The following is a 16,146-nucleotide window of genomic DNA, read 5'->3' as shown; positions in this document are numbered from 1 at the left end:
GAAGGCTTGGAAAACAGCTGGACTGTAGGAATGTCCAAATAGCTTCATCAAGTATTTGTAGTGGTCAGTGGGCGTTATAAATGCCATCTTCCATTCATCTCTGTGGCTGATGCAGATTGGATTGTACGAAGTTTGTAGAGCTAGTTTGATGATGATCTGGGCCCCGCAGAGTATTTAGAATGCATTATCCAGCAAGGAGAGAGGGTAGCAGTTCTTTATGGTGATCTTGTTGAGTCCATAGTAGTCAATGCAGGCATGGAGACTTCCCATTATTCTTTTTGACAAAGAAGAATTCTGCATGGCTCAGAGCTGGAGTGTCGGATGAAGCCATGCTGTTGTGCTTTGGAGATGTAGTCATTCATGGCTTCTGACTCAGGAGGGGAGAGGGAGAAAAGACAACCCTGGGGAGTGGTGGTGCCTGGAACGAGGTCGATTGCACAGTCGTGTGGGCTGTGAGGCAGAAGGATGCTGGCCTCCCTTTTATTTAAAGCGATGGCTAAGTTGTGGTATTCCTGTGAGAGTTTGGTGAGATCAAGGGTCTTTTAATTCCCACGAATTTATGGGGTGATTTATGGGCAGGTGGGCCCACAACTCAGCAGTGAACCAGATGACCAGGCAAAGTGAGGGTCATGAGTGAAGAGCCAGGGGTAACCCCAGGCAGGGGAAGTGTTGGGTGAGTCGATGAGGAGGAATTGGATGGATCCATAGTACTCTCCAATGTTCATGTGCACAGGCTGTGTGCACGTTCTGACCATCTCAGACCCCAAGTCAATGGCTTTGATGCATAAGGGGTGAGAAATAGGCTTGGTAGGGAGTCCAAGCGGCACACTCAGAGTCTGGTCCTGAAAGCCTCCTGTGTGCGTAAAGCCTTCGGGGTGTGGACTCCCCTGAGGAATGAATGACAGTTAAATGTTAGAATCCCAAAGCCTCCAAAGCAACAACCCCTCCCCAACCAGCAAAAAGCATCAGCGTCTCCCACCGAGCACTCAAGCATGCAGCAAAGCATCAATAAAAACACAGACTTGCAGTACCCCAAAGACTACTCGTTCACCCGGTAATTTGACATACCACAGGCTCTATCTCTCTCTAATAAGGGAAAAAGAGGTGTCCCCGTTTCACAGCGAGAGAGGAGACATAACAAAATAACTCGCTGATTTATGGTGTTAAAAATCTGTTGCGTTGCTTCTTCTGAGCTCTATGCCCAAAGAACTCAGGTCTCTGAGCACATAGCCAGCAGCAAGCTCACTGCTTTTGATCTTCTGTGTACTCCCACGACAGGGAGGAATTGGAGCAGGGGGCAGGGATTCAAGTTTTTGGATCATTGGGACCTCTTTTGGCGCAGGTGTGACCTGTACAAAAAGGATGGGTTACACTTGAATCCTAGGGGGACCAATATCCTGTCGGGGAGATTTGCGAGGGCTACTGAGGTGACTTTAAACTAGAATGGTTGGGGGGTGGGAATCAAATTAAAGAGACTAGGAGAGAGGAGGTTAGTTCACAACAGGGGGATGGGGACCAGTGCAGAGAGACAGAGGGGTGTAAAATGAGGGTAGAAGCAAAAAGTAGTAAGGTGAAAAGTAAAAGTGGCAGGCTGGCAAATCCAAGGCAAAAATCAAAAAAGGCCACTTTTCAACATAATTGTATAAGGGCTAAGAGTGTCGTAAAAGCGAGCCTGAAGGCTTTGTGTGTCAATGCAAGGAGCATTCGTAACAAGGTGGATGAATTAAAAGTGCAGATTGTTATTAATGAATATGATATAGTTGGGATCACAGAGACATGGCTCCAGGGTGACCAAGGATGGGAGCTCAACATTCAAGGATATTCAATATTCAGGAGGGATAGACATGAAAGAAAAGGAGGTGGGGTAGCATTGCTGGTTAGAGAGGAGATTAACGCAATAGAAAGGAAGGACATTAGCCGGAAGGATGTGGAATCGATATGGGTAGAGCTGCATAACACTAAGGGGCAGAAAACGCTGGTGGGAGTTGTGTACAGGCCACCTAACAGTAGTAGTGAGGTTGGGGATGGTATTAAACAGGAAATTAGAAAGGTGTACAATAAAGGAACAGCAATTATAATGGGTGACTTCAATCTACATATAGATTGGGTGAACCAAATTGGTAAGGGCGTTGAGGAAGAGGATTTCTTGGAATGTATGCGGAATGGTTTTGTGAACCAACATGTTGAGGAACCAACTAGAGAGCAGGCTATTCTAGACTGGGTAGTGAGCAATGAGGAAGGGTTAATTAGCAATCTTGTCGTGAGAGGCCCCTTGGGTAAGAGTGACCATAATATGGTGGAATTCTTCATTAGGATGGAGAGTGACATAGTTAATTCAGAAACAAAGGTTCTGAACTTAAAGAAGGGTAACTTTGAAGGTATGAGACATGAATTAGCTAAGATAGACTGGGAAATGACACTTAAAGAGTTGACGGTGGATATGTAATAGCAAGCATTTCAAGATCGCATGGATGATCTACAACAATTGTTCATTCTAGTTTGGCAAAAGAATAAATCAAGGAAGGTAGTGCACCCGTGGCTGACAAGGGAAATTAGGGATAATATCAATTCCAATGAAGAAGCATACAAGTTAGCCAGAAAAAGTGGCTCACCTGAGGACTGGGAGAAATTCAGAGTCCAGCAGAGGAGGACAAAGGGCTTAATTAGGAAGGGGAAAAAAAGGTTATGAGAGAAAACTGGTAGGGAACATAAAAACTGGCTGTAAAAGCTTTTATAGATATGTGAAAAGAAAAAGATTGGTTAAGACAAATGTGGGTCCCCTACAGACAGAAACAGGTGAATTGATTATGGGGAGCAAGGACATGGCAGACCAATTGAATAACTATTTTGGTTCTGTCTTCACTAAGGAGGACATAAATAATCTTCCAGAAATAGTAGGGGACAAAGGGTCCAGTGAGATGGAGGAACTGAGGGAAATACATGTTAGTAGGGAAGTGGTGTTAGATAAATTGAAGGGATTAAAGGCAGATAAATCCCTAGGGCCAGATGGTCTGCATCCCAGAGTGCTTAAGGAAGTAGCCCAAGAAATAGTGGATCCATTAGTGATAATTTTTCAAAACTCTTTAGATTCTGGACTAGTTCCTGAGGATTGGAGAGTGGCTAATGTAACCCCACTTTTTAAAAAAAAGGAGGGAGAGAGAAATCGGGGAATTATAGATCAGTTAGCCTAACATAGGTGGTGGGGAAAATGCTAGAGTCAGTTATCAAAGATGTGATAACAGCATATTTGGAAAACAGTGAAATCATCGGACAAAGTCAGCATAGATTTGTGAAAGGAAAATCATGTCTGACGAATCTCATAGAATTTTTTGAGGATGTAAGTAGTAGAGTGGATAGGGGAGAACCAGTGGATGTGGTATATTTGGATTTTCAAAAGGCTTTTGACAAGGTCCCACACAGGAGATTAGTGTGCAAACTTAAAGCACACGGTATTGGGGATAAGGTATTGATGTGGATAGAGAATTGGTTGGCAGACAAGAAGCAAAAATGGGAATAAACGGGACCTTTTCAGAATGGCAGGCAGTGACTAGTGGGGTACCGCAAGGCTCAGTGCTGGGACCCCAGTTGTTTACAATATATATTAATGACTTAGACGAGGGAATTAAATGCAGCATCTCCAAGTTTGCAGATGACACGAAGCTGGGCGGCAGTATTAGCTGTGAGGAGGATGCTAAGAGGATGCAGGGTGACTTGGATAGGTTAGGTGAGTGGGCAAATTCAAGGCAGATGCAATTTAATGTGGATAAATGTGAGGTTATCCACTTTGGTGGCAAAAACAGGAAAACAGATTATTATCTGAATGGTGGCCAATTAGGAAAAGGGGAGGTACAATGAGACCTGGGTGTCATGATACACCAGTCATTGAAAGTGGGCATGCAGGTACAGCAGGCAGTGAAAAAGGCGAATGGTATGCTGGCATTCATAGCAAGAGAATTCGAGTACAGGAGCAGGGAGGTACTACTGCAGTTGTACAAGGCCTTGGTGAGACCACACCTGGAGTATTGTGGGCAGTTTTGGTCCCCTAATCTGAGGAAAGACATCCTTGCCATAGAGGGAGTACAAAGAAGGTTCACCAGATTGATTCCTGTGATGGCAGGACTTTCATATGATGAAAGACTGGATCGACTAGGCTTATACTCGTTGGAATTTAGAAGATTGAGGGGGGATCTTATTGAAACGTATAAAATCCTAAAGGGATTGGACAGGCTAGATGCAGAAAGATTGTTCTTGATGTTGAGGAAGTCCAGAACGAGGGGTCACAGTTTGAGGATAAAGGGGAAGCTTTTTAGGACCGAGATTAGGAAAAACTTCTTCACACAGAGAGTGGTGAATCTGTGGAATTCTCTGCCACAGGAAACAGTTGAGGCCAGTTCATTGGCTATATTTAAGAGGGAGTTAGATATGGCCCTTGTGGCTAAAGGGATCAGGGGGTATGGAGGGAAGGCTGGTACATGGTTCTGAGTTGGATGATCAGCCATGATCATACTGAATGGCGGTGCAGGCTTGAAGGGCTGAATGGCCTACTCCTGCACCTATTTTCTATGTTTCTATGTTTCTATGACACATAGGGCAGCGGCACTGGCCTCGAATCCGCCCGCCTCCAGAACCACAAAAATCTGGCACCCTGAATGCGCGCTAGTCTTCCAGGCCGCATCCCTGGCATATTGAAAAGCGGCCAGTCGTGAGGCCCTGAGAGCAGGTCCCATTTCCGCAAAGAACCGAAGTCAACATGTAACTCCAGGTCAGGGTGTTCAAAAGAACCTTGAAAGGGAAAAAAAGAAATCAACGATAGAAATAGAGCTGTTTCTGAAGATGCAAGAAAAGGAGTTGTCATTAGGCACCATCATCCTCCTAAACTCCAGCCAATGGGATTTAGTAGAATTGTTAACAGTTCTATTTGTTGCCCACAAAGCATTGCCGTGTCTCGCCATCTTCTGGCATTTTACTTCAGGTCCTTCAGTTTCCTCCTACATCCCAAAGATATTTGAGTTGGTAGGTTTACCGGCTATTGTAAATTGCCCCACTGTAGATGAGAGCTGGAATTAGGGAAGAGAGATGAAGAATGAGAGAATTAGTGTAGGTTTAGTGTAAATGGGGGTTTGATGGTAGCCAAGGAGTCAGCTTCCATTCTATCTGTCTATATAACTCTAATAGTCTCGGCAATACAGTTTCCGCAATACATGTAGTCGAATGGAGCTACATTTCTGAGGGAAGCCAAACCTGTGAAGGATTCTTCATAATCTTTCTCAGCTGTAAGCGTTAAAGCCATTTATATCACATTGTAAACATTTAGAATGATTTTGAATGATTCTATAAAATCAGTATGTCAAATATTACATTCAACTAGAATTAAAAGGTACTGTACACATTGTAAAGATTACATTCCGTGCAATTTAGATGCAAATGGAGCTGTGCTGGAGCAGTAGAAAATCAAAAGGAAATTAGAGAAAGATATTACATCAGGACTAATGTGGAATAGTTAAATCGGATATTGGCACTATTCAATATTACTGTTGATGGAATGTGCTTCATTTTCTGAGAACTCCCCCTCACTGTTCGTCAGTGAGAAGGTGCTAATCAGCTGCTGGGCATTCTCATACAGGGAAGGAGATTCGGAGGAAGACATTCAGGACCACCTGTGCACGATTTGTAAAAGCTGTTTGCAATACAGTTGTCAACCAACTGTAATTAAATTGCAGGAAATAATAAACTGAAATATTTGATAACTGTGATGAAGGAAAAGATGAAGGTGTGGACAATTTCTTGGCATGTGTGTTTGCCATAATTTTATGCTTGTATTTGTTCTTAAATTACTTTTAAAGAATGGAGATAAAAATAATTTATCTCTGAATTTATGTTCTGAAACAAGTAAAAATGTCTGTTTGCAGAATTGATTACAACATCTTGCAGCATAGGTATGTTGTACTTAACGATGCAATATAACTAGATGGCCCAGCATAAAAGAATTTGCACCTACTACACTAACATCTGCATGTAACCAGCTGTAATAATGATGTAACTCATGTGTGATAGAACTATTATTGCAGATAAATCAGCAATTCGTGTATATATCACAGTACTGCAAAAAAGTTATCAGAATAATGAAAGGAAAAACAAACTGAAGGGATCCCTAGAGTACTAGCAAGCTATTCAAATAAACATCTGCTGCAATTCTGCTTTTCTTTATCTTGATCCTTTTTCTGTCTAAATCAGTAGAAATATGACACCTGACTTCTGCAGCCCAGAGTTAGTGAGGCAACAAGAAGCATATTTCACACAACGGTGAATGCTGCCCTGCCGGAAACGGAGAAGTGAAGACTGCACTGAGCTTAACAGTGGCTCTCCTGCAGTTAAACAAAGTGTTGACATGCGCTGGCTTGGCTTGTACTCATAGGGTGAGGCAAAATATCGTCAAAACCTTAGCGGGAATCATTGACTTCCGGGGAAGAAAGGAGGGAGGAAGCACAAGGGGAGTATATTGGCAAACAAATGTACACTAAGAATTTTTAACTCTTTTGTCTATATTCTTAAAACAAATGAGCTATGATTATCAGCCTGCTGATGTGTACAGTGCAAAATGAAACTAAGTTAGTTCAATTAAAAATGATAAATACTCATGAATTTTGGGGATTTGATGTAAAGCTTCTCAGAGCTACTGTGCATTTATTTGCTAACAGGGTGCAGAGAAAATATTGTCAATGAATGAATCAGGAGAGCTGCAAGATCTCTTAACAAAGATTGAGGTAAATATATTTTTAAACGAAAATAGCGTGCTTTAGGTTTAGACAACTCTTATATTTGTTAATATGCTTGTATTGTTTCCTGCTTAATACAATCTCAGAGTTTAGTACTGAACTGCAGTTTGTAATCTGTAGATTGCTTATTGGACTCTGATGGCCTTAACATCTATTCTTGTTTTTGTTTTTTGGCCCCATTCATTATGCAGACAATATTATTTAACTCCCTCTATACTGCACACTTTCTAACTGATTGTTTCTTTTCTCTTGATGCTTCTAAATAAAATTAACATAATATGCTTTTTTGGTTTTTCCATTATCTGACATGATTTGAGACCTTAAAACCATTTAGAGATTAAAATGTGCACTGTGATCCATTGACCATTAATTTGAATAAACTTTCATATAATTATGACTACCCAGACCCAGTGTAGCTGAATATGATAATACCCAAGGAATGTGAGAATGCCTGGGACATGATTTTATGGCCAATGTCAATTTTCTTCCTTTTTTCTGAACAACAGGTGGTCAAATTGAAAGGGCAATTTTGGAGTTGATCTATGGTGGATAACAGTTGTGGGAAGGGCAGAATTTTGGACACCCATTGCAGGATATAGAAGTCCAGAGCTGGACTGGTAGATAAGAAAAAAATCATTTTGACAGGTTGTAGATCAAAGATAGAGCTTGGGCATGAGAGAGAATATGAAAGTGGAAGGCAGGGATAATAGTTAAAAAGGTAGAATGGGGAGTGGACAAAGGGCCTCTGGAAGTCAATAATATAGCAATGATTTTTGTTGACCAAAATTAATGTGAATTAATTACTATAAACTGATGGGATCAAGGTGTACACTAAGCAAGCTACTGCTTTGCTACCCTTGTGAAGCAATCTGAGCTTTCACTGCAGCCAACATTGTCCTGATGTTTGCACTATGTGCTGTCTTCAAGTGGGTGGTCACAAACTGTAAACACTTGCTGCCTCATCAGTAGAGCTTCTACCTGGACCAAGGCAGCTGCTGCACAGGAGCTTTAAATCTGGTAAAGTGGACTCAGATCACACAGCAGTCTCACAAGGAAAGTTTCCTGTCCACTTGTGGCTTCCCATTTCCTCACCACAATCACTGTGGAGGGATTTTAATGTGGGGAAGCGGAATAAATCCTGATCATATTAAATGGCAGGGCAGGCTTGAGGGAGCAAGTAGCCTGATTTCTTATCCAGCATGTAAGCTGCTAACACAAGCTTTCACTTTCTTTCTGGACTGTCCAGAGTGCCCTCGTGTCTGAGGACTCACCACATGGAAATAGATCATAGAACACAGAAAATACAGCACAGATACAGGATGTTATATTGCACTAATTAATCTTGCATCACATAATTAAAACAGCCAGCCCCTCAGAGATCCTGCCCTCTCCTGTCTGCAAAGTGCCAAGAGCTAATCCGGTGGCTGTGAGTGCCGGGTGCAAGGAAATAACATCTACTCTGCCATTGCAGTTCTGTCAGAATACCTTGCACATGAAATGGCAGAGGCCCATTCATATTAAAGGGTGGAGGACAGAGACGAGGGTCACACTTGTACAATTGTATGGGACTGACAAGATTGTGGAATGAGTGGGAAGTGGGATTTGAGCGGTTTACAGGGATACACATGGCTAAGCCCAGGATAACAACATTCTCCCACGAGATTTGGGCATGCTAGCATCTCCCATTTAACACCAGCTGCCCCAACACCCCCACCCCAACAGTCTACCACTGCTACCTCTCCAAAACAGAGGGAAGAATGTTAATGAGGGAGTTTCGGTGTTTATGGGCATTGCTACCGTGGGTCAACACCTGTAAGTGAGTGAAGGGTTTGACATACAGAATAACTATGAGTGTTGGAATGGAGGTAAATATGTGACTGCACGCACTAAGCTGGCATTCCCATAAATTAGATGAACTTGCTCATTAACACTCTTGGAGCACTGAAACTGGGTACAATGGGCATTAGTCTTTGCAAATGCTCTCTCCATTTCTGCCCAATGTGCTTAAAGTTCTCCTCTTCCTCCAGTGCTGCCAGTTGGTTCTCACTCCTCCCTAATGGGTGTGAGAGCTTCCCGCAACAGCTAGATTCAGAGATTCTGAATGAGACTGAATTTATAAATCACTCAGGCATGCCTGGAAATCATAAACACAGCTGTAACTTTCACAAATTCGTACACTCCTGTTTGAGGCAATGAGGACTCTCTGTGCCAATTGACCTTTTCACATTAAGGACCAACAGGGTATATCATTACATATTTAATCAGAGTATGTGAGGCAGATAATGCCAAGTTAATGCACAGGGGCATGCACCCAAGGATTCTAAAACCAAGGATACTGCAGTTGTTGGGTGGTCATTGCTGGTCCATATTTAACTTGATTTTAGAAATCTGCAAAATGAGGTGGCAACAGCTGCTCATGAAAGTAGTTTCAGAGACTGAACACAAATCATGAATTGAAATTAAAGTCGTGTGTTTACTGAACATAGCAGAGCTATACTTAGACTTTGCTAAACACCAGAAGGCGCATTTAGCAGCTTTACCGTAGTCAGGGAATTTCACAGTGAATCATGCTTACAGGGGCTTAATATAATAACCACTTGCATACAACATAAGGTTGTTAGTACAAAATGCTGGCAAGTAAACTTACAACTTCCTCAAAGACTAATACCGAATCCAACTGCAAAAAGCTTTAAAATTCAAAATGCATGAGAGTCAGCATCTGCAAGGCTTTGATCTGCTTATTTTTGACTGCAGTGTGTGTATATAGAATGACTGTGTATAAATGAAAGAGGGAGAGAGGGAGAGAGGGAGAGAGAGAGAGAGAGAGAGATTTGCACTGGGCAATACACAAGCTAACAACAAAATGCCTTTGAGTATTGGCTATAGTGCATGGTACTTGCTGCCTTTTCTAGCATTTCTGACAGTGGCATAGATAGGATAGGTGGTAGGAATCATTCTCTTAGGTGGTAGGAATCATTCTCTTAGGACAGTGGAATCTAGAACCATTGGACACAGGTTTAAGATGAGAGAGGAGCAATATAAAGGAGATTTGAGGGTTATGTTTTAACAAAGAGGGCGAAAAAACGAGTTGCCCGAGGAGGTAGTGGAGACAGATACAGATACAGCTCATTAAAGGTGTTTAGGAGGGTAATTGGTTAGGAGAGGCATAGAGAGTTGAGGCCTAATTTGGAGAAATGGGATAAACGTTGATAGGCATGAACAAGCTGGGTCAAAATGTCTCATTCCTAAGCTGTACGTTACTATGACTCCATGATTCAAGGTATTACTGTGGCTGGGCAACTTAAATCAAAAGTTTTGATTGCTAGAGCACAGAAAAGGCCCTTTGTCCCATCATGAACATCTATAGCACCCATTTATACCACTCATTTACCTACATTAGGACAATTGCCTTTTATGCCTTTCCAATTCTAAAACTTCAGTAAAACTTAACTGTTTTGAAAGTTCCTGCCTCTGCCACTTCCTCAGGCCCTTCCACATTCCAATCACCCTTTTGAAATAATTCCCTCTGAGATCTCCTCCCTGTCACCTTCAACTCGTGCTGTACATTCATACATTCATAGGCAGTGAAATTGGAATCCCTAAAATTTGCAAACCTCTGTGGCTGTCAGATGTTTCCCTCAAGTAACAGGTTTCTGTGCGTTTCAATGGTTGTGCTTTATTAGCAGTTTATAGCTGTTACTCCATACTAATAGACATGACATTTAGAATGTTAACAATGTTTCCTTTGACAAAATCATTTCCCATTTTATGCACTAAGAAGGTTAATTATTTGGTGCTGTCCATCATACTTGCAAGGTGTCTAACTTGTCCTTGGTATTTCTAAGGATCTCCAGGAATGTTTGTAGAGTTCGGCACCACTTCAGGCACCACGGTAGTGTAGTGGTTAGCACAATGCTATTACAGCTTGGGATGTTGGAGTTCAGATTTCAGTTCTAGCACTGTTTATTAGGAGTTTATAAATTCTCTCCGTGACCACATGGGTTTCCTCCGGGTGTTCCAATTTCTTCTAATAGTTCCAGGACAAACCAGTTACTAGGTTAATTGGTCATTGTAAATTGTCCCGTGATGAGACTAGGGTTAAATAGGTGGGTTGCTGGGCAGCATGGCTTGGTAGGCTGGAGGACCTGTTCCCCACTGTATCTCTAAGTAACAAAAATAGGTAATAATTTTCCTTTACTTAGGAAAAGATTGGTAAATTATGCATTAGGTTAATTGAAAATTTAGCCAAGCATTTAATTGTGCATTACATGTAGGAATAATGCAGTGACTATTTTTAGAATATTAGAAAGTATTTAATTTTGAAATGTAGCCTGAATGATGATTTAAATTTCCTTTGGGATTAAATAAATGCTAAGGTAGTCAGTCACCTTAAGTGAAACCACCAGCGAATAAAAAGGAGATTTCTTCATCCATAATATACAAGCGTTTGTAATTAGGCAAAAAGGCATACTGTGATAAGATAAGAAATTCTGAAGAAAACAACTGTTGCTAGAGAGCTGTCAGACAATATTTTCGAAGTATAAAACAGAGTGACTTTATGGGCTGAGAATCCTTTGCTTTATCTAAAAGCAGCAGGAAATTGAAAAGCCAAGGAATGGTAGAGCACAGGGCTTTTTCGCCAACTGTCTAATTTAATTTTACTAAACAGAGAATTATTGAGACAACTCAGGCAAATTCTTGTTCAGCACTGCTGGTCTATTCTGGCGCCACACATGCCTTGAGTGTATTTATCATATAGGACATGACATTTACTATGTTCCTTGAAGAATGGAAATTATGCAATTGGACTGCTGTTAGTATTAAATAATGCAAATGTAAGATGGGGGAGTGATACCTCAGAGTTTTTGAACTCATCCTTAAGGAAAATAAAGAGAGATTTTACAATTGCATCTTTAAAATTTTCCCTATGGCTCATCACTCTTGCCTCGAGAGTTTTTTGTGAGAATGAGATGATCTCACTCCTCCTTTTCTCTGTAACATCCTGCAGCATTACAACCCTCTTAGACTTCCTTGTCCCTTCACTTCTGCACTGCCGTGTGCCTCAGCTTCCTCTGTTTTGCCACCAGCAACCATCCCTTCAGCAATCTAAACCCTCTGACGTTCTCGCCCTGCACATCACCATCTTCTTCTCTTTCTTATACAGTTCCTATGAACTAAATCCTGAAGCAAGCTTTGGTAAATTACGCTATTATTACATTCTTTAGCCTGAAATTTGACCATTTTCTTGCTTGATATTGTAGGATATTTTATCATGTTAGCTATACTCAGAAGGAAACTGGGTATGTATTTGAAAGTAAAAGTCACAGTGTGAAGGTGGGTGGGGAAATGGGACCAGTATAAGGCATGGAATCAATGGGCCAAATGTCCTCCTTATTATACATCTATGCTAAACAAAAGATTTTTTTTCTTGAATTGTTAAGAATAAAATTGAATATGATCAATCAGTTGGGACTGATATTAGCTCATCCATCTACAGGTGAATTGTTTATTGACACAACTAGCTGGGCACTTGGACTTGATGGATAATGTGCTGCTCCTTATATCTATTATATAATTAGATATAAAACAGCAGAGAGACTGTAATAAAAGCCTCTAGTTGTTGCCAAGCACATCTTCATGCCATGAATTCATTTCCTTTATAACACCCACCTAGAAGAAACATATCACCATTTCCCATATTCTAATTACAATCATCCCTGCAGCTCCAGACAATAGCAATGTTTATTTGGTGTCTTGTTTGAGTCAAGGATAAATTTGAATAATACTCTTGAGATCTTTTAGTGTTGACGTTGTTCTCTGATGGTAATTTTAGTCGCTTCTTTTCTGAGTGAAGCTATGTGCCTAAATTTTTTTTAGACATTTTCAAAGCAAAGGCACGATACTAAAAGAATGTATTTGCCTCTTTTTCTTTTAGAAAGTCCAGCATCCACTGGAGTGTTCAGCTTGTGGAGGTTTTGCATTTGTTCCGTGTTCAGTGTGCCATGGGAGCAAGATGTCCGTGTTTCGAAATTGCTTCACTGATTCCTTTAAATGCCTTAAGTGTACCTCTTGCAATGAAAATGGATTACAGCATTGCAGGCTCTGTGTGAAGTCACACTCCCATCATCATGGAAAATAACATTCTAATGGCATTTGTCATGGCTCGACAGTAAATGTGTCCATAGGAACCTGCCTTTTCTGATCTTAATTTCAGCACACTAATTAATTGCAATGGAAATTAAAATCCCAATTGCCACTCTACTTTTGCTGGAAGAGCAAAATAAATAAAAAAAATCATTAGGTACTAAATTGTGAGTTGCCTATTCCGAAAATTAAACTTGATTTGTATTTTGGGACAAAGAGGGTTACATTTTGCCTCCAGCCTGCTTCACCTTCATTCACAAAAACTTTCAAACATTAGGTGCAAACATTGTTGTTCATTCCTTTTGTTGAGAGGCATGAACAGGGCATTGGGAGTGTATGTGTAGTAAAAAAGCTGGGTAGAGACTACAAATCACAAGTAATATACAACACTGAAATACTTAATGGAACTGTTAAAGGACAAATAAAGGAAACCATATGAAATCTATGAGAAATACTTTTATTTGGACTGGTTGAGTCTTTTTTCCATCCTGTTAACTTGTACTTTTTCTTAAAATATATGGATAAATTAACTATATCTAACTATGGACTTACTTACTTGCTGACCATTAAGCCATTGATGTTTAGGGCAGCAATGGAGTTTCTCCATCTTTGTCTGGACAGAAGGATTTTTTATTGCTATTTTCGTAGCAATAGTTTTTTGACCATTCAGGGGTTTTAGCCCTGAGCTGAACCCCTGAACCTGGAGGACCAGTGGACCACTCTTAGTCTGGCCTCTACCCTTTGACCTGTTTGGCATGGGTTACCCTACCAAGAGCTAAAGCACAAGGCCCTGATTCCAACCAACGTAGCTCTTCAAGTCTTTAAGGCACGCAAAGCTCCAAACCATACAACAAGGTTGTGGTCCTCTTGGAGGGACCATGGGCTAGTACTCCTTTAATTTAGTATGTGCATCACCTCCTGCACACACAGGTACAACTTTTACAGTAACAATCAAGGTAAAACTCTCACTGGAGACTAAAACAATAAATACTTTTTCATGCATTGTTGGTTTTCTTGGCAAGACCAGTGTTTATGGCTCAGCTCCTAATTGCTTTTGACTGAATAGTTGACTAAGCTGTTTCAGGATACAGCTAAGTGCAAACAATATTGTGGTAAGGCTGGAGTCATAAAGAAGCTGGACTGGATAAGGTCAGCAGTTTTCCTTCTGTAAAGGACATCCGTTAATCAGGTGTTTTTTTTAACAGGAGTCTGGTAGTTTGTTAGGTCCCATTGCATTTTGATTTCAGGTTTATTGGAAAACTTCCAAGCTGAGATGCCAATATTTGAACCTATGTCTCCAGATTATAAGTATAGGCTTCTGGGTCAATAACTTAGTTACATAACTGTTGTGTATGTAATAGTTCAGTTATATTTGAGTAGAATTGTAAATATATCGATTGATTAAGCATTCTTGTTTATTTAATTAATTTATTATCAGTTATATGTAAAAGTATGTGAATGGCATATATCATCATGCCAACATGTCATATGTGTGAGCCTCACGTAAAGTAAAAACAAAATTAACGTACACATAGTCCGTACTCCCATCTTTTTCTTTTAGTTAGTTTTATGTTTTGGAGTTAAAAAATGTAACAGTGGCAACAAAGAAGTTTTAAACAAACCCGAGGTGACGACCTACCTGTTGAAGAGTAACAAGAAGTTTGAGTTTAAATAAAATGCAACAAGATGTTCAAATTTAAAAATGCATAAGAGAAACGGTTGAGTTTAAAAAAAAAGGCAGAAAACAGATGCGTTCACAGGTTCATCAACAGTGAGCACCAGATGATAATAATCATAAATAAAAGAAAGCAGAAATGGCTGGCTACATCAGCAAGATAGGCTCATTTGATTGCAATACACATAACTGGCTCATGTATATTGAGTGAATTGAACAGTTATTTTGAAGCAAATAAACTAGCCAATGAGAAGCCAATGCCAGTTTTGTTGAGTGCATTGGGGTTAAAAGCAAACAGTTTGCTTAGAAGTTTTACTGCTCCAACAAAACCCACCAAAATGAGCCTTGCTGATATCAAGAAAATAATACAGGAACATTTGGAACTGAAACCATTGTTGATTGCAAACTGCTTTAGGTTTCATAGGTGGAATCAAAAGAAAGGGGAGTCCATTACAACTGATGTGGCTGAATTCAGCAAGTTGTCCAAGCATTGTCAGTTCAATAATTGGCTTAATGATCCACTGAGAGATTATTTAATTTGTGGAATCTCACAAGAACACATTCAAAAATGGCTCCGAACTGAATCACAACTTACATTTAAAAAGTAGTTGAAATCGTTGTATCAAAGGAAACAGCAAAATGAAAGTGAGCATCAACAAAACTGCAATGTCCAAACAGAAACATGCCTGGCTGAACAGAACGTGTTACCATTGTGGCAGGGGTTCGCATACACCAGACCAATGCTGGCTTAAAGGTGAAACTTGCAGAAAATGCAACAAGGTAGGACATATACAAAGAGAATGCCAGGCAGACAAAAATAAATGGACAGTACAGGGAAGAGAAAAAGATAAAATCCATGTTGCAGTTTCAAAAAGAGCATTAATCTGCATGCTGTTGATGAAAAATCTGATAATGACAAGATTGACACAGGACTGTGTAGCCTTGAGATTTATGATGTGAAAACTAACAATATGGCTTACCCCAGATGAGAATGGCAAATTAATTAAAATGGAATTGGACACTGGCTCAGCTGTTTCAGTTATACAATAAAATGTGTTTGAACTGCATTTCAAAGATACCTAAACTGAAACCTGCACATGCGCAATTAAGAACTTATGCTAGAGAAAAGATCACTCTTGTGGGTATGACATTCATACAGTCAAATACAACAATCAGCAAGCCACATTGGGCTTGTACGTGCCATAAACAGGAGGGCCAGCATTGTGGGGACGTTTGTGGTTGAGGCAATTGCAAATTGATTGGAGATTCATCCACCATTTGCATGCCACATCCCCGTAATAGAGTCAACTGAGAGTGAATTAAAAAAGATACTGGATGATGCCACAGCAGTGTTCATGATTGGCATTGAAAAACTCACACATATCAAGAGTGTTAAATGAAAATGCCACACCAAGTTTTGCAAAGCTTGTCCGGTTCCTTATACCATCCATGATAAAGTAGCAAGTGAGCTAGATCTCATGGAGCTGAAGGAATTCTTTCCAAGGTTTAATGGAGCCCATGAGCAACACCAGTGGTCACAGTAAACAAGAA

At 40.5% G+C, this 16,146-nt stretch overlaps 1 protein-coding gene across 1 annotated transcript in view; it reads left to right on the top strand.

Moving 5' to 3' along the window:
* Nucleotides 1-13,391, top strand: part of grxcr1a (glutaredoxin and cysteine rich domain containing 1 a) — a 60,497-nt gene extending 47,106 nt beyond the window's left edge. Inside the window, exons 3-4 of the mRNA XM_072251852.1 lie at nt 6,699-6,764; nt 12,712-13,391. Of these exons, the coding sequence (XP_072107953.1) occupies nt 6,699-6,764; nt 12,712-12,915 (270 nt within the window). The 3' untranslated portion in view covers nt 12,916-13,391. The remainder of the gene's footprint in view (nt 1-6,698; nt 6,765-12,711) is intronic.
* The last annotated feature ends 2,755 nt before the right edge of the window (nt 13,392-16,146 follow it).

Source organism: Mobula birostris, chromosome 3, assembly GCF_030028105.1.
Source record: "Mobula birostris isolate sMobBir1 chromosome 3, sMobBir1.hap1, whole genome shotgun sequence".
NCBI classification, from domain to species: Eukaryota; Metazoa; Chordata; class Chondrichthyes; order Myliobatiformes; family Myliobatidae; genus Mobula; species Mobula birostris.
The sequence above is the reverse complement of the archived record's forward strand: the minus strand, read 5'-3'. Positions and strand labels throughout refer to the sequence as shown.